Source organism: Crocodylus siamensis, chromosome 4 (assembly GCF_052110815.1).
Source record: "Crocodylus siamensis isolate JL-2025a chromosome 4, ASM5211081v1, whole genome shotgun sequence".
NCBI lineage: Eukaryota > Metazoa > Chordata > Crocodylia > Crocodylidae > Crocodylus > Crocodylus siamensis.
In genome coordinates, this window is record NC_143398.1 from 236561012 (window position 1) to 236574124 (window position 13113).

Sequence of the window (13113 nt, forward strand, 5' to 3'; positions counted from 1 at the left end):
ATGTTGCTTTACCATCGTTCTCGTGCATTTTTAATAGAACTTTATTGGAAGCTACTGTACATTAGCCTTCGAAATAGAATGGAACATTTTTATTATTGATGAGGAATCCTATCTGTTCAGATAGACTAGCTGGGAGTAACCAGAGACACTTGAATCCTTAAATGAGTGGGTGACAGCTTTCCAAATGCTGCTGCCATCATTTGGAGCGACTATTATTTATTCAGCAGAGCATGTTGTTGTTCTTTCAACTGAGAAAAGACAAATCCCCTTTCCAGAGAGAACTTTTGGCAAAAAAAAATCCTTTGGGTTTAGCCGCAGTTCCTAGATTTTAGCAAGGTTTGAGTCGGAGAGTCTGTTGCTACCATTTCTTTAATTGGTGCCCCAACACATCCCCGGGGTTACCTCATATTTCAGTGCTATTGGGTTCTTTATCTCGTGTCAGATTACATCTTTTATAACACTGCCTAATTCTCCAGCGCAAGTTGCATGCATTACAGCCGGCCAATCCCAGCGCTCTTGCTAATGATTGCCGAAGGTGTTCGCCTGGCGCACTCACCTTTGTTTAGCTGCTGCTGGACCAGATTAACTGCTTCCAGCTGTTTAATGAAAACCCCTTTTTGCTGAATTTCCAGAGTATGAGTAAGTTCCAGCGCAAGCTTTCTTTTCCTTCAGGGACAACAATAAATTGGTTGGAACCAAAGGTATCTGTGTCAAACCACTTCAAAAATGGAGCGGCTACGAATTTCTCAGAGGAACTAAACAAGCCAGTGTCTACCAGAGAGGAGCAGCCCATTTTGGAGCCCTGCCAGCTGACAAGGGTAAGGGGATGTGAAAACTCCCATTCTGCAGGGAATGTTTCTGCTCACAGGGTTATCTGACTATGTTGGTATCCTATAGGATAATTAGGCACCCTCCCCAATCCCCCTTCTGACATGCAACTACTTGAATAGAATTAAGAGGGCATACTTTTGTATTAAATACAGTAATGAATCTTGTATTTTCCTATAAGGAGCTGAAGGGTGAAATGTTAAGTGAAACAAGGAATGGGAGTGGAAGCAGATTTAAGCTTGTGATTTTAAACGGGGAGGCATTCCACATACAGTCTTTTAAGATGATTAAAAATCAGAGTTCAAGAAAAGTGAACAAACTGCATTTTCCAAGTGCTCAAAATAAGCCACTCTTTTTAAAATTTTATTTGGCGGAGCTGCAAGGAGGGTGTAGGAGGAGGAGGTATGGTTAATATAAGTATTTTGTTATTGTAACTGTATTTTTCCAGATCTTACTGCATCCAACTTTCACTAAGAAAAATATAAAAAAAATCCCTCCAATACTTGACTGTGGGGCAGTTAAAATGAGAAACGATTTGGTAGCATTTCAGGTGCTCTAAACTATCAAGATTAACTTGAGGTTCTTTAAAATACAGTCATGATTTATATTATTGAAGGAAGGATTTGGTCTTCTAACTTGAATAGGAAAATATAATTTGCTTTTGTAGGTAGGTTGCTTTTTTGGAGCCATGTGTATGGTACATGCCCTTTTGGGGAGATTGTTACTGAATCTGGATATAACAACATCTTGTTCCATTTTGTGATTTTTTATTTTTTTTTTCCAGCATTTTTCAGTAGTGGTTGTATCAGAGACCTGGAAAAACACCAACTTGAAATTTTTAGTTTTTTGTACTACCAAGGTTTTTTTCCCCTTTAGTACAGTTGTACAGCTGTCCCGACGGGGCAAAGATAGAAACATCCTTTCACTTCTAAAAATTCAATCTAAATGTATTTCTCTTGCCAAACAGCTTCAACATGGGGTGGGAGTTTAAGTACTGCCTTAACTACGTTGTCTGTGGTTGGGACACGCATGTCTTATGGCTGCCCTTGGATTTCTGTAGTTCTTGCTTGCAAGCACAAAATTGTATAGCACCAGCAGAAAGAAGTGGCAGTAATCTAGGGGTTACTCCAGCCCAGTTGTTGCCTAAATGAGGGGTTTGTTGCCTGTGGCTTGCACTATTTCAGAAGGAGACCACCGAGCAGGGTCTTTGCAAAATCGGTAAAACCCAATGACAGACAGCTGGATGCAGGAGTGAGTTACAGGCAGAGGATCCTTGCTCCTCTGCTCCCTTGATGCTGCTGCATCCTGGTGTCCTGTTTGGCAGCACTTCTCTCGAGGTCTCCCCATTGCTCACAAACCCCCTCTCTTCCAGGGAATGCCGCTGGAAGATGTTGAAGAGCCGAGCTGTCTATCTGAACTCCCTTGGCCCTACCTAAAGCATTCCTGTTAGCCCTCTCACTATTTTTAAGCATGCTTCTCTGGAGTGTAGCGCAGTGCTGATTTGAAGGGAGAGAAATGAAGCCAAAGTTACTTGTTAGATAACGAATTCTTCAAGTCAGAGAGGTATTTTACTGTCTTTTTATAGAGGGCCTCCATCTTTATTCATGCTGCTGCCTTATTGCAGTGCAAAGAATCAAGAATAGCAAAAGTCCGAGCCCATGATGAGTACACTTGCTCGCCAGCCAGATCTCAGATACTCCAATCCAACTCTTGTTGTTACCTCTGTGTTTTGGGAGCAAAGGGTTGTGCAACTGGAGCACGGCAGAGGATGTTCAAAGGCTAACTTCTTTTCTCTGGCCAGTCTGCAGAAAGTGATCCTGCCACTAAGCCACATGATTATACTGTGTCTGGTCCAAGTCATTGGTCGTCTTTAGATATTTCACTGTTGTTGTCCACTGGTAGCAACAGTGGCAAAGCTAACACTAGTGATGACTGGTCATGTGTATTTTAATTAATTAGTGTTATATAATAACATACCCAGCAAGTTGAGACGACATAGTACCTTTTGGTTACCAGTGCCTAATCTGTGCCATAGTTTACTACAATCTGCAGCGGCAGTAACATCAGGAAACTTGAAGCAGCAAGAGGCCGAAGAGATCATCCTAGCACAGACAAGTCCACAAGGCTTGGATGTGGACATTCAGCCTCATGCTGCTCTCTGCATGTTCTTTCACAGCATCTGTTGAAGTTTACTTAGGCTACCAAAAGCTTGTGCTATACATCTCTTATTTAGTTAGTGTATAAGTTGCAAATCTACCCTGCCTTCCACTTGTCTGCATTGACCAAGGTAGTGCCTTACTTTCATACCAGCTGCCCCTAAATAAGGCACTTGCTTTGTTTGGAAAAGGCAAAATGAAGGGAAAAGGCTTTTGTCTAGTCTGACCTGCCACATCACCAGCTCACTGAGGGCTGAACCGTTGGACTGCACAGAGCAGGGATGGGTCTGACATTTGTGTCATTTCCCCTCCCCTTGCTGCTCCACCAACAGCTGCTGCCAATTTGGCAGTGGCTGTGAGAAAGTTAACCCTGTAGATGTTAGGCCGGTAGGGGGTGGTAATACTGACTCCGCCCCTGCTTCATGTGGCCACGGGTGAATCGGTGCCAAGCATAGTCCCCTCCTGCTGTGCCAGCATCCCAATGCCTTGATTCTGGCATGGAAATCAATTTTCTTGCTTAAGACATGCCCCTTCCCACCAACTTCGGATGCATAATTTTCAAGAAAAGCATGCAGATGATATACAACTACATGCATTATTGCCCTCTCTAGCGCCTGTGTTCACACTCAGTTCCCAAGGCTGGGACCTTGGGCAAAGCACTCAGGTTCCCTTCAGAACCGTCTGAAACTGAATCCTCCTGCAATAGAAGCGAGTGCAAGAGGACAGTCTTTTATTTGACATTGGAGCTTAGGCTGCTTAGTTTTTAAGTTGCATTTTATTACAGTATTAGTTTAGAAATGCCCTTCTGACTTCTGCTGTGAGCTTGCTTCATACTTTTATTCCTAACCTGGCAGATATCTTCTGGGCTTTTTTAGACGTGTCTTTTCTATCCTATGAGGTGCAGGCTAAGGCTCACCCTATCAGCCCATTACATGACACTTGCTTTATGAGTCACTGAAATTTTCTTTTCATTCCAGAGTTGACATTTGTGCTGAATATAAATATCAGTGCACAGACTTCTGTAGGGGTTTTACTTATTTGTGTGAAGGGAGAAGGGTTTAGTACAGCTCTGAATGTATTTCTGGCTGGCGTTTGAATAAGTATGAATTTGAAATGACTCTTATGACTTTGTTACACCAGGAACCAGAAGAAATAAGCCCAGATGAAGAGCTGGAGGATACATGTGACAATAAAGAGGATGACCTTGGAGCAGTGGAAGAACAGCGCAGTGTGATCTTGCATCTCTTGTCTCAGCTGAAACTTGGCATGGATTTAACAAGAGTAAGTGACTGAGGCTTGGAAGCAGGCTGTGCTAAAAGTGAAATGCCACCTCAAGTGTGTCCACCCGTAGGCTGCGTTGGCAGTTTGCCACATCCTGACAGCTAACTCTCCACCCTGATCAGCAGACTGAAGTGAAAAGCTTGATGCCTGCCAGTGAATGAAAAGAACCTGTCTAACCTACCACCCAAAGCCATAAGCCCTGTGACTTTAAGAAAGAAAGCAGTTGTGTGTTGTAAGTGTTTGTCAGTGCGTGCATGTTTGTTCATGTATCAGTTTGAGTAATAGAACGTATCTCGTTTCATTGGTCTCTCTTGCTGGCTTTTCTCCATGTTTCCTTAATGAATCATGTCTGTACCTCCTACCTTGTTTCTGTGTTTTGCTTTTCTGCACTTTCTCCACAAAATCTCTTCTTCTCCTTCTTCAACTGGCACATCCATTTACCAGCTCAATCCCCGCCCCCCACACACACACCCCTGAAGTCCCCCTTCTACCTGATTTCTAGAACGGAAGGAGGAGGGGACAAAGGAGGTATGTTCTCGGTTCCTCACCCTCCCACCTCACAACAACATTTGCAAGGTGCGAGTTCTGTTATCTTTTTCCTCTCCCAGCCTCCCTTTTGTTGCTGCTCAGAGCTATACTTAGAGAGTGGTGCTGACCTATGCTCTGTAGTTTCACTGCTGCCTGGAGGGCTCCCATTAGCATCAGTGGAAAAAACAGACACGCTAGTCAGTTGGCACTGCCCAGCTTGGGAAAACATTGACTGAATCTGTATATTGGGAAAGCTTGTGTTGCCGTTGCATTCTTGTATGCAAGTTGGAAAGACTTTGTAGTCATAAAGACCATATTTTTATTTAATGCAAGCTTAGATTCTGCAGACGTGATGGCACTTACCCAGAGAAGCTTTCTTTCCACTGTAAGTGTGGTTTTAAGTCCAGTTTCCAAGTCTGCTTGATCAGTATAGATAATTATCCAGTGGACCTTGCATCGGTGCATCAAAATCAAGGCATCCATAGGCCTTACTAATTAGTATAGACTTATTTAAACCACAGCTGCACAATCAGGAATCACCTGAGTCCTCATCGCTCAGTGTTATTGATAAGCAGTCATTACGCAGAAGATTGGGGGGGTAGTTTTACTACTTTTACGCAGAACAAATTCTCTCTCATGTTTTCCCCTCCATTATGGCTTATGCTCATTTTTGGATAACTTTTTTTTTAGATTTTTGACTCCTCCATAATTCTTTGCATTGCAAACAAGCCGAAATTCAAACATAATTTAAGACATCATTGGACTCATATAATGTTAAATCTTAAATTGTTAAATGAAAAGTCACTTTAAAACTCCACGCTGCTCCCATTATCCAGGTTACCTTTGGTCACTTGTGCTGGAATCAGGTTTTCATCTCTGTTCAAAGTATCAGTTCCCTGCTTCTTAAATGTAGCTGCTCCAGGGCTTTGTTCATAAACATACAGCCAGCTTGCTCATGAATTCTTGTTTGTTATTTGTTTTTATTCCAGGTGGTCCTTCCTACTTTTATTCTAGAGAAACGTTCTTTGCTGGAGATGTATGCAGATTTCATGTCCCATCCAGACCTCTTCGTTGCAATCACAAATGGAGTTACTGCCGAGGAGAGGATGATCCGCTTTGTTGAATATTATCTCACTTCATTTTATGAAGGTCGCAAGGGAGCTATTGCTAAGAAGCCCTACAATCCCATCATCGGCGAAACATTCCACTGCTCCTGGAGGCTGGCAAAGGACAACGTAGTATCTGACACCAATAGTGACTCTTCATCCCATTCCCTTGCTGAGCAAGCGGGTCTTTCAAAAGAGCTGGATGGCCAACTGGAACCGGACTACTACACAGTCAGATTTGTAGCTGAGCAAGTCTCCCATCATCCTCCTGTCTCAGGGTTTTATGCTGAATGTGTAGAGAGGAAGATGTGTGTCAACGCTCATGTCTGGACAAAAAGTAAATTCTTAGGAATGTCAATAGGAGTAACGATGGTTGGTGAAGGTAAGTGAAAGCACCCTGCTTTTTTTTCACTGTAGAAATGGAAGATAAATAATCATGCCAGTCAGATAAATATAAAAATAAGCCCTGTGCTCTTCAAGGGAGGAATAACTAATGACTTCTACTCAGTGGGTTGTTCCAGCTATAGGATTTTTCAAAAGAATTAATTTTCAGGGTTATTGATAGGCTATTATAAGTGTCATGTTGCTTACAAAAGCAGCCCTGCTTTTCCTTCATCTACATCAAAGAGAGACATTGTGGTCTGAGAAACTTTTGAAGTACTTTTTGTCAGATGATGGCACCTGTTGTTTTCAGTGAATGTGGAGTGCTGAGGATGTTACAGATATGCATGATAAAAGCAGTCTAAAATTTAAGACTTGTAATCTACCCAGGACCATAGTAATGCAGAAAAGCAAAGCTATATTCAGAAATGCAGCATAGAATCTAAAAGCAAAAATACAGTTTGCTTTAAAACAAAAACAATTTTTTCTAAGTATTTTCAAAGCATCAGACAGATTTGAATGTAAAAAGTGAACGTACCCCTTAGTCTCTCATATTTTATGCTTTATTGCATAGTTCTTTGCACAGGCTTTAGGTTTAACATTAAGATCCTTATTCATTAGTTCAGGGTTCTGGCTGCCTTTGGTATTGCCGCCATTGTTGACTTTGGACTGGAAATGCATTCTCAGCCCTTTTACCTTTCCTATTTGTGCTGCCCAATTAGTGTGCCTTACAGATCCTTGAATATAATCTGCATCCCTTAACAGGGAAGGAGCATAGTAAGGCAAGGCCAGTACGGCTCTGTATTTTGAGTCTGAGGCTAGAAATAGATGTTGCCAAATGAAGCAGATCAGCCATGCCAGGGTGTGTTCTGGTACGACGGATCCACTTCATTCGGCAAAATACGTTGCCTGTGGTCCCCCAGCATCAACAGGCAGGACAGCAGGCAACGTCTTCTCCTGGTTTTCAGGGGTTTGATCTTGTGCACCCCAGGAATTTCTTTGCAGGATCGGCACTTCAAGCCCTGGGAGTGCCCACCTGACTTCCCCTGCTTACTGAGATGCACCTCTGGAATCTCCAGGGCACATCTCAGTAAGTGGGGAACAGTCAGGGTTTCTGCTCACTGAGATGTGCTCTCAGAAATCCTGGGGATACTTCTCAGTAAGCAGGGAAATCCAGGCAGGCACAGTGATGGCTTGAGGGACCCAATCTTGCACAGGAATTCCTGGAATGCAGGATCAGGCCATGGAGCACCTGCCTGGGGCAGCTGGAGGGTGTGGGCAGCTTGGGCCTGCTAGCTCTCCCAGCATAAAGCGAACAGATATCCAGTGCTACGTAGCAGCAGAAATGGATACCTCTTTCATGGTAGCCACAAATTGTGGGCATTTGCATGGATGTCTGTTTACTTTATGGTGGCACAAAGGTGATGAAAGACAATGTCTGATTCTATGCTGAAGAAGCTACCATGTCCTCTCAGGACATAACAACCCCCTTGTAGTGCTTTGTGTCAAACCTCTGAAGCAAGCCCAAAGGTTGCTCTCTTCTATTTGCCCACAAAGTGAGTTGAACACATTGCTTACATTGGAGGTGCAATCTCTTGCCATTTTGGGGATAGAAGGTTGAGGGGATGTCACTGTGTGGCTTGATGAACCCAAAGGCAGCAGATAAACTGTGAAAATCAAGTGTCAGAAGAGAGAAAGTGACCTAAGGCTGCAGGAAAGCATCAACTGTGGACACAGCACAGAATTGCATTCATAGATTGTTGGGGGCTGGAAGGGACCTTGCAAGATCATTTGAGTTTTACTACGTGTAAATTATCCTAATGATGAATGCATCAGGTGGCAACTGTTTGTCAATGAAAAAGGAAGACAGACCATGCCTGCTGCTCTTTTTCAGGAAGGGTGGAATGGATCACTTTCATGGAGAAGGGAAGGAGGACATCAGCCCTCTGTACTGCATGCATTTGGGGACTTCATTCCTGGTCTTGCTTGTAGCATGCTTCCAGAATGTACATGGTTTGCAGTTACCAGTAAAGCAGTTGCAAGTGAGAAGTTACTTGTGTTCAGCCTATATAACCACATGCTTTTAGGATCAGACTTTGGAATCTAATGTTTCATAGATTTCATGTTAGGGTTGGGATGCAGATCTCTTCAAGGCTGATGGCAAATGCAGTGGTAACCAGTGTGTGGCCTTGTCTGTTTTTGAGAAGTCTGACAACACCCAGGAGTTAGGACCGTTCCTCTTGTATCTGGGCTCTGTCAGACAGGGGGTGATTTTACTCTGAGGAAAGCAGCAGTAATAAGGGTGTGCGTTTCAATCCACAGCAACTTCTCCTGGTATTTTAAGTTATGACATCTTTTAATGACATTTGTCTCTTTGTGTGCAGGTCTCTTAAGTCTCCTGGAACACGGAGAGGAGTACACGTTTTCTCTACCTTGTGCATACGCTCGATCAATTTTAACAGTTCCTTGGGTAGAATTGGGAGGAAAGGTCAATATTAACTGTGCAAAGACAGGGTATTCTGCAAGCATTACTTTCCATACCAAACCATTCTACGGTGGCAAGCTTCATCGGTAAGAATGCTCTCGCGTTTCCCTACACCCTGTACCCTCATTTCAACTCTGTAAATAACTGCCTTACTCATGGTTTTGTCACCATTTTTTTCATATTGAATTGCACTGACCTGACAGTCTGAGATGACAACTGTATTTAAAGAGGCATTTTTTTCCCTACTCCTGGAAAAAAGGTTGTAGCATATTGGGGCAATCCTGCATGGTTTTGCCACACATTTTGACAGTTAATAGCAAGGGTCAAAGATCTACAATGCCAACTCTGAAACAATCTGTGTATGCTTAGTGCCGGAGCATGGATTGCCAAGTTTTATTCTTAGTTCTGCCACTGACTTGCTTTGTAATAGAAGCGAGTCGCTTAACCTTGTTGCCTTTGGCTTACTCCCTGCTTGAAAAGAGGATGATACATCTGCCTGAACAACAGATTGACATTTCATGTTAGTAAAGCATGTTGCAGTTGCACAGCATTTCATCTCTTCATCACAGCAGCAACACCCCAGATAGCATCTCTGACTTGCTGTCAAAACTGAACTTAAAGGTGCTGCAGAGATTTCAGCCTAAGAAGGGAGAAATGTAATGCCAGTGATGGGTTTCTATTTAATTGAAAGTTATATTGCCCAACTAGGCATACAGGAATAATATTCAGATTCCTATAATGTAAATGAAACTCCATTAGCTATAGTAAGCAAACAGAAATGATGAATATATTCATTATAATTGGTGTAAGTAATCACATAAATTACCTGAAGACTGCAAAGAAAGGTGGAGGTTCTGGAGTACTGGCCACTGTTGAGACTGGTGAAATTGGCTAAGTCTTTTTTCTTTTTCTAGACCTCATGACTGTCCTAAAGCCTGTGCTTTTCCAGATGACTCACTTGCTAGTCCTTGATTAGTGAAGCATCAGATAGGGATTCTCAGCTTAACTGTGTGACAGATGCCGTTTCTGCTCCACTGTAGGATTTGTAGTTTAATGAAGTGGAAAGAAATACTTATGACTTCCACCATGGTTGTGAGCCCTGTGCTACATGGCTCATGACAGGGTAGTCATGAGCTGCTTGTCTTGCCAGGGGAGGTGGGGATTGCATCTTCTAGTCCTCTCCTGTTTCCCACACATTTAAATGGGTTTTGTTTGGCATGGAGGGCCGGAGACAAGGATGGTTTTACATTAAGCGTTTTAGATGGCAGAGCAAAAGGCAAACATTTGTCAACTACAAGGCCCATCAATATTGTAAGAAACTCTATACTGCAAGACCAAGTGATCTGGAACAAATACAAAGGTGGGGAGATTTGAATGAAGAGGAAATAAAAAAGTTTGTAAGAAAGTCTCTGGCACTACATGGATTGTTATACAGCTCCCAGCATGTTCATCTCTCAGCCATCCACTGAACTTAGTACTTGTTAAGAATGCTTACTTAAACATTTCATATTTCCTTCACGTTGAACCCAGACAGGGGAGGCTTTTAAGTGTACTTTGTTGTGATGGTTCACTGCAGATGTGCAGTTTGATATTACTGTTGCAAATAAAAAGTTTATGGAAGCTGTCTTGAGCATGAAAAGCATCTCAAATTTGAGAACAATGGGTGCTTGGGTACCGCCCGTTCGTGGAAATGTTTAGCATCTGGCCGGCAAATGAAATTATCAAGTGACTTCCCCCAGTCTAGGTACATGCAATTAGGGCAGCATCTGTAAATTCATATACAGTTTTTAGTTATTTACTTATTTATTATTTTGCATATAGCCTGCACCTTTTCTCCCCAAACCAGCAGGGAGAAATTGGGACATCATATATGAGGAATAGAGTCTGGAAATTTGAGGGGGGAGTGTAGAGTGGTGGCAGCATTAATAGCCACAACTCTGAGAATCACAGCAATTAACACTTCCACTGCTCCCCTGCTTCCCAACTTCTGGACCTGTGAGGAGTACAAGAGTACACTCCTCCCCAATCACATGCTGGATCGGGCAGACGCCTGGTGTTGGTCTGTGGCCCCAGACCTTGTGTGCTGCTCCACTGTCAGACCCAATGCACTGAGTCTGGGACTTCCCAGTGGCTCTGGGGCTGCGTGTCACATCTGACGTGGCACGTGGCTCCAGAGTTAGCGTGTGGCCCAGGATTTGGTGCACGGGCCTGGAGCCAGCGGACTGGGTTGGACCTGACACAAGTCGCTGGAGCTAGCAGGTGGTGCTGGATTCAGTCTGTGACCCTGGACTTGGTGTGCTCAGTCCAACCCGGCATGTGGCCTGGAGCCAGCGCAAGAGGTCTGGCTCGCCACATGGCCCTGGACCCATTTCACTTAGCCAGTCCAGGCCCCATCCAGTACAGCAGGCTTGAGAACAGACTTCGTTCCCAAGCTTCTGCCACTGCCTTATCTTGGTAGGAGACCTTTTTTTCATTTTTTTCCTTCTTCAGGCTCCCTTTCAAAATCAAGGTGCATACTATATAAAGGGCATACTGTAGATGAGAAAATACAGCAGTCAGGTGTCTGCAGAGGTTTCATCTGCTAAATCTGAAATTGCAGGTAGAAACTAAATATAAAGTACCCTCAGGTTTTCAGAGATCCTTGTAGCATTGATGTCTTACTTATATTTCCTGTTTGTTTTGTCAACTTTTTAACAATTTAATGGGAACACTTTTTGCTTTTTATTTGTATCCAGTGCATCGTATGTTCAGCTTTGCAACCCTTCTGCAATGGCCTTGTCCTGCCCATTCTTTAACACAAGAATGTGGAATTTATTGTAATGCTTAATGATTTCTTTGATGTATGGTATTGTAAACATAGTGTGGCATGTACCCTATGTATAATAATAGGAATTCACACAGAGGCTCAGGTGAAACTCATTCTGACACAGCTATAGCACTTCAAGTGTGTTTCCATTGAAATTTTGAAGCAGTGGTAGTTGGATGTTGCCACAACAACTTGAGAGCGCAAGCAGCAATGTTTTCTTAGCAACCTGGACTGGCAGTGAATGTTGTTATAGCAACATTATAGATTTGTTTGTAGTAATGCTTGTTATTAGACATCAGTTGGATATTGGCTTGTCAGCTCTGTGCCAGATTCGGGTTTTCTGTATTGAAATAGTGACATTAATAATTCTCAGAAGAGCAGTGTGAATGCCATTCAGCTTACCTGAAATAATAAAAAAAAAAACTTGTAAATGAATGCATGCAGAGTCCTTTGCTGATACTTGCTCTGCTACAATGTGCTGCATGATGCATAATACAAGGAATGTCTGAGCACTACAAAACAATGCTAAAAGAAGGACATGCAAGTCAAAAGGACCTACACAACTTTAACAAAACATTCCTTGCTAAGGCCCAGAGTGAAGCTATCTGTAGTTTGTAAGTCAAGCAGCAATGCTGTTTAAATGTCTGGCATTGTCTTTCAGATTGCACAAACATTTGATGCTTACCACTGTGCTTAAACAATTAAATTAAGAAGATTAAGGGTGTGAACAGAAAGGCACTTTATTAATCACTGTGTTGCTCCAGTTAAAAATCATATTGAATAAATACTCCTGTTCGTAACAAAAGTAGCTGTAGTGATGTATGAAAATCAGGAGGAGAGCAGGATAAAATCAGTGGACTCCTCCGCACAGGACTAGCGTGCTATATCTTTCAAAATGAAATGAGAATGGCCATGCCATTAGAGAACTGGCAGTCCATTCTCAGTCGTGGGGTGTGTTTTTTCCCAATGGTTTTCCAGAGTGACTGGGGAAGTAAAGCAAAATGCCAGCAACACGGTGGTCTGCAGAGTGCAAGGCGAATGGAACAGCCTGCTGGAATTCACCTACGGCAACGGCGAGATCAAATATGTGGACTTGACGAAGCTGTCGGTGACAAGGAAGCGAGTCCGGCCCCTGGAGAAGCAAGGGCCATTTGAGTCTAGGTAAAATATGCTCACGGCTCTTTACTCCCTTTCTCAACTGTCTAGAATTGGTCCTCAGCAGGTGTATTAGGCTGCTTGGAAAAGATCCACAGACCTACATATCCTTTGCAGTGACACAGGAGAGCTGTAACGGTTGTAAAAATTCAGTACTGATTAGAGCTAAGCCATCTCAACTGAAAATACAGAGTGCGGGTAAGTGTTAGGTGTCACAGCAGGTTTTCTTCTAAGTTCGCCCTATACTTTTTACAGTGGGGCCCCGGCCTTGACTTTGGCCTTTGGACATGAAAGCAAAATGAACAGTAATCCACATCTACACAGCAGTAGCTGTTTGTGTCTGGGGAAGTTCTCAGTAGAAACTACCTGTTGAACTCAATTTGCATG

At 43.0% G+C, this 13113-nt stretch overlaps 1 protein-coding gene across 1 annotated transcript in view; it reads left to right on the forward strand.

The window, feature by feature from the left end:
• The window catches only part of OSBPL11 (oxysterol binding protein like 11), a 71640-nt gene that overhangs the window by 52192 nt on the left and 6335 nt on the right, over positions 1–13113 (forward strand). The window contains exons 7-11 of the mRNA XM_090045958.1: positions 673–818; positions 4125–4265; positions 5783–6281; positions 8665–8851; positions 12550–12732. Coding sequence (XP_089902084.1) covers positions 673–818; positions 4125–4265; positions 5783–6281; positions 8665–8851; positions 12550–12732 — 1156 coding nt within the window. The remainder of the gene's footprint in view (positions 1–672; positions 819–4124; positions 4266–5782; positions 6282–8664; positions 8852–12549; positions 12733–13113) is intronic.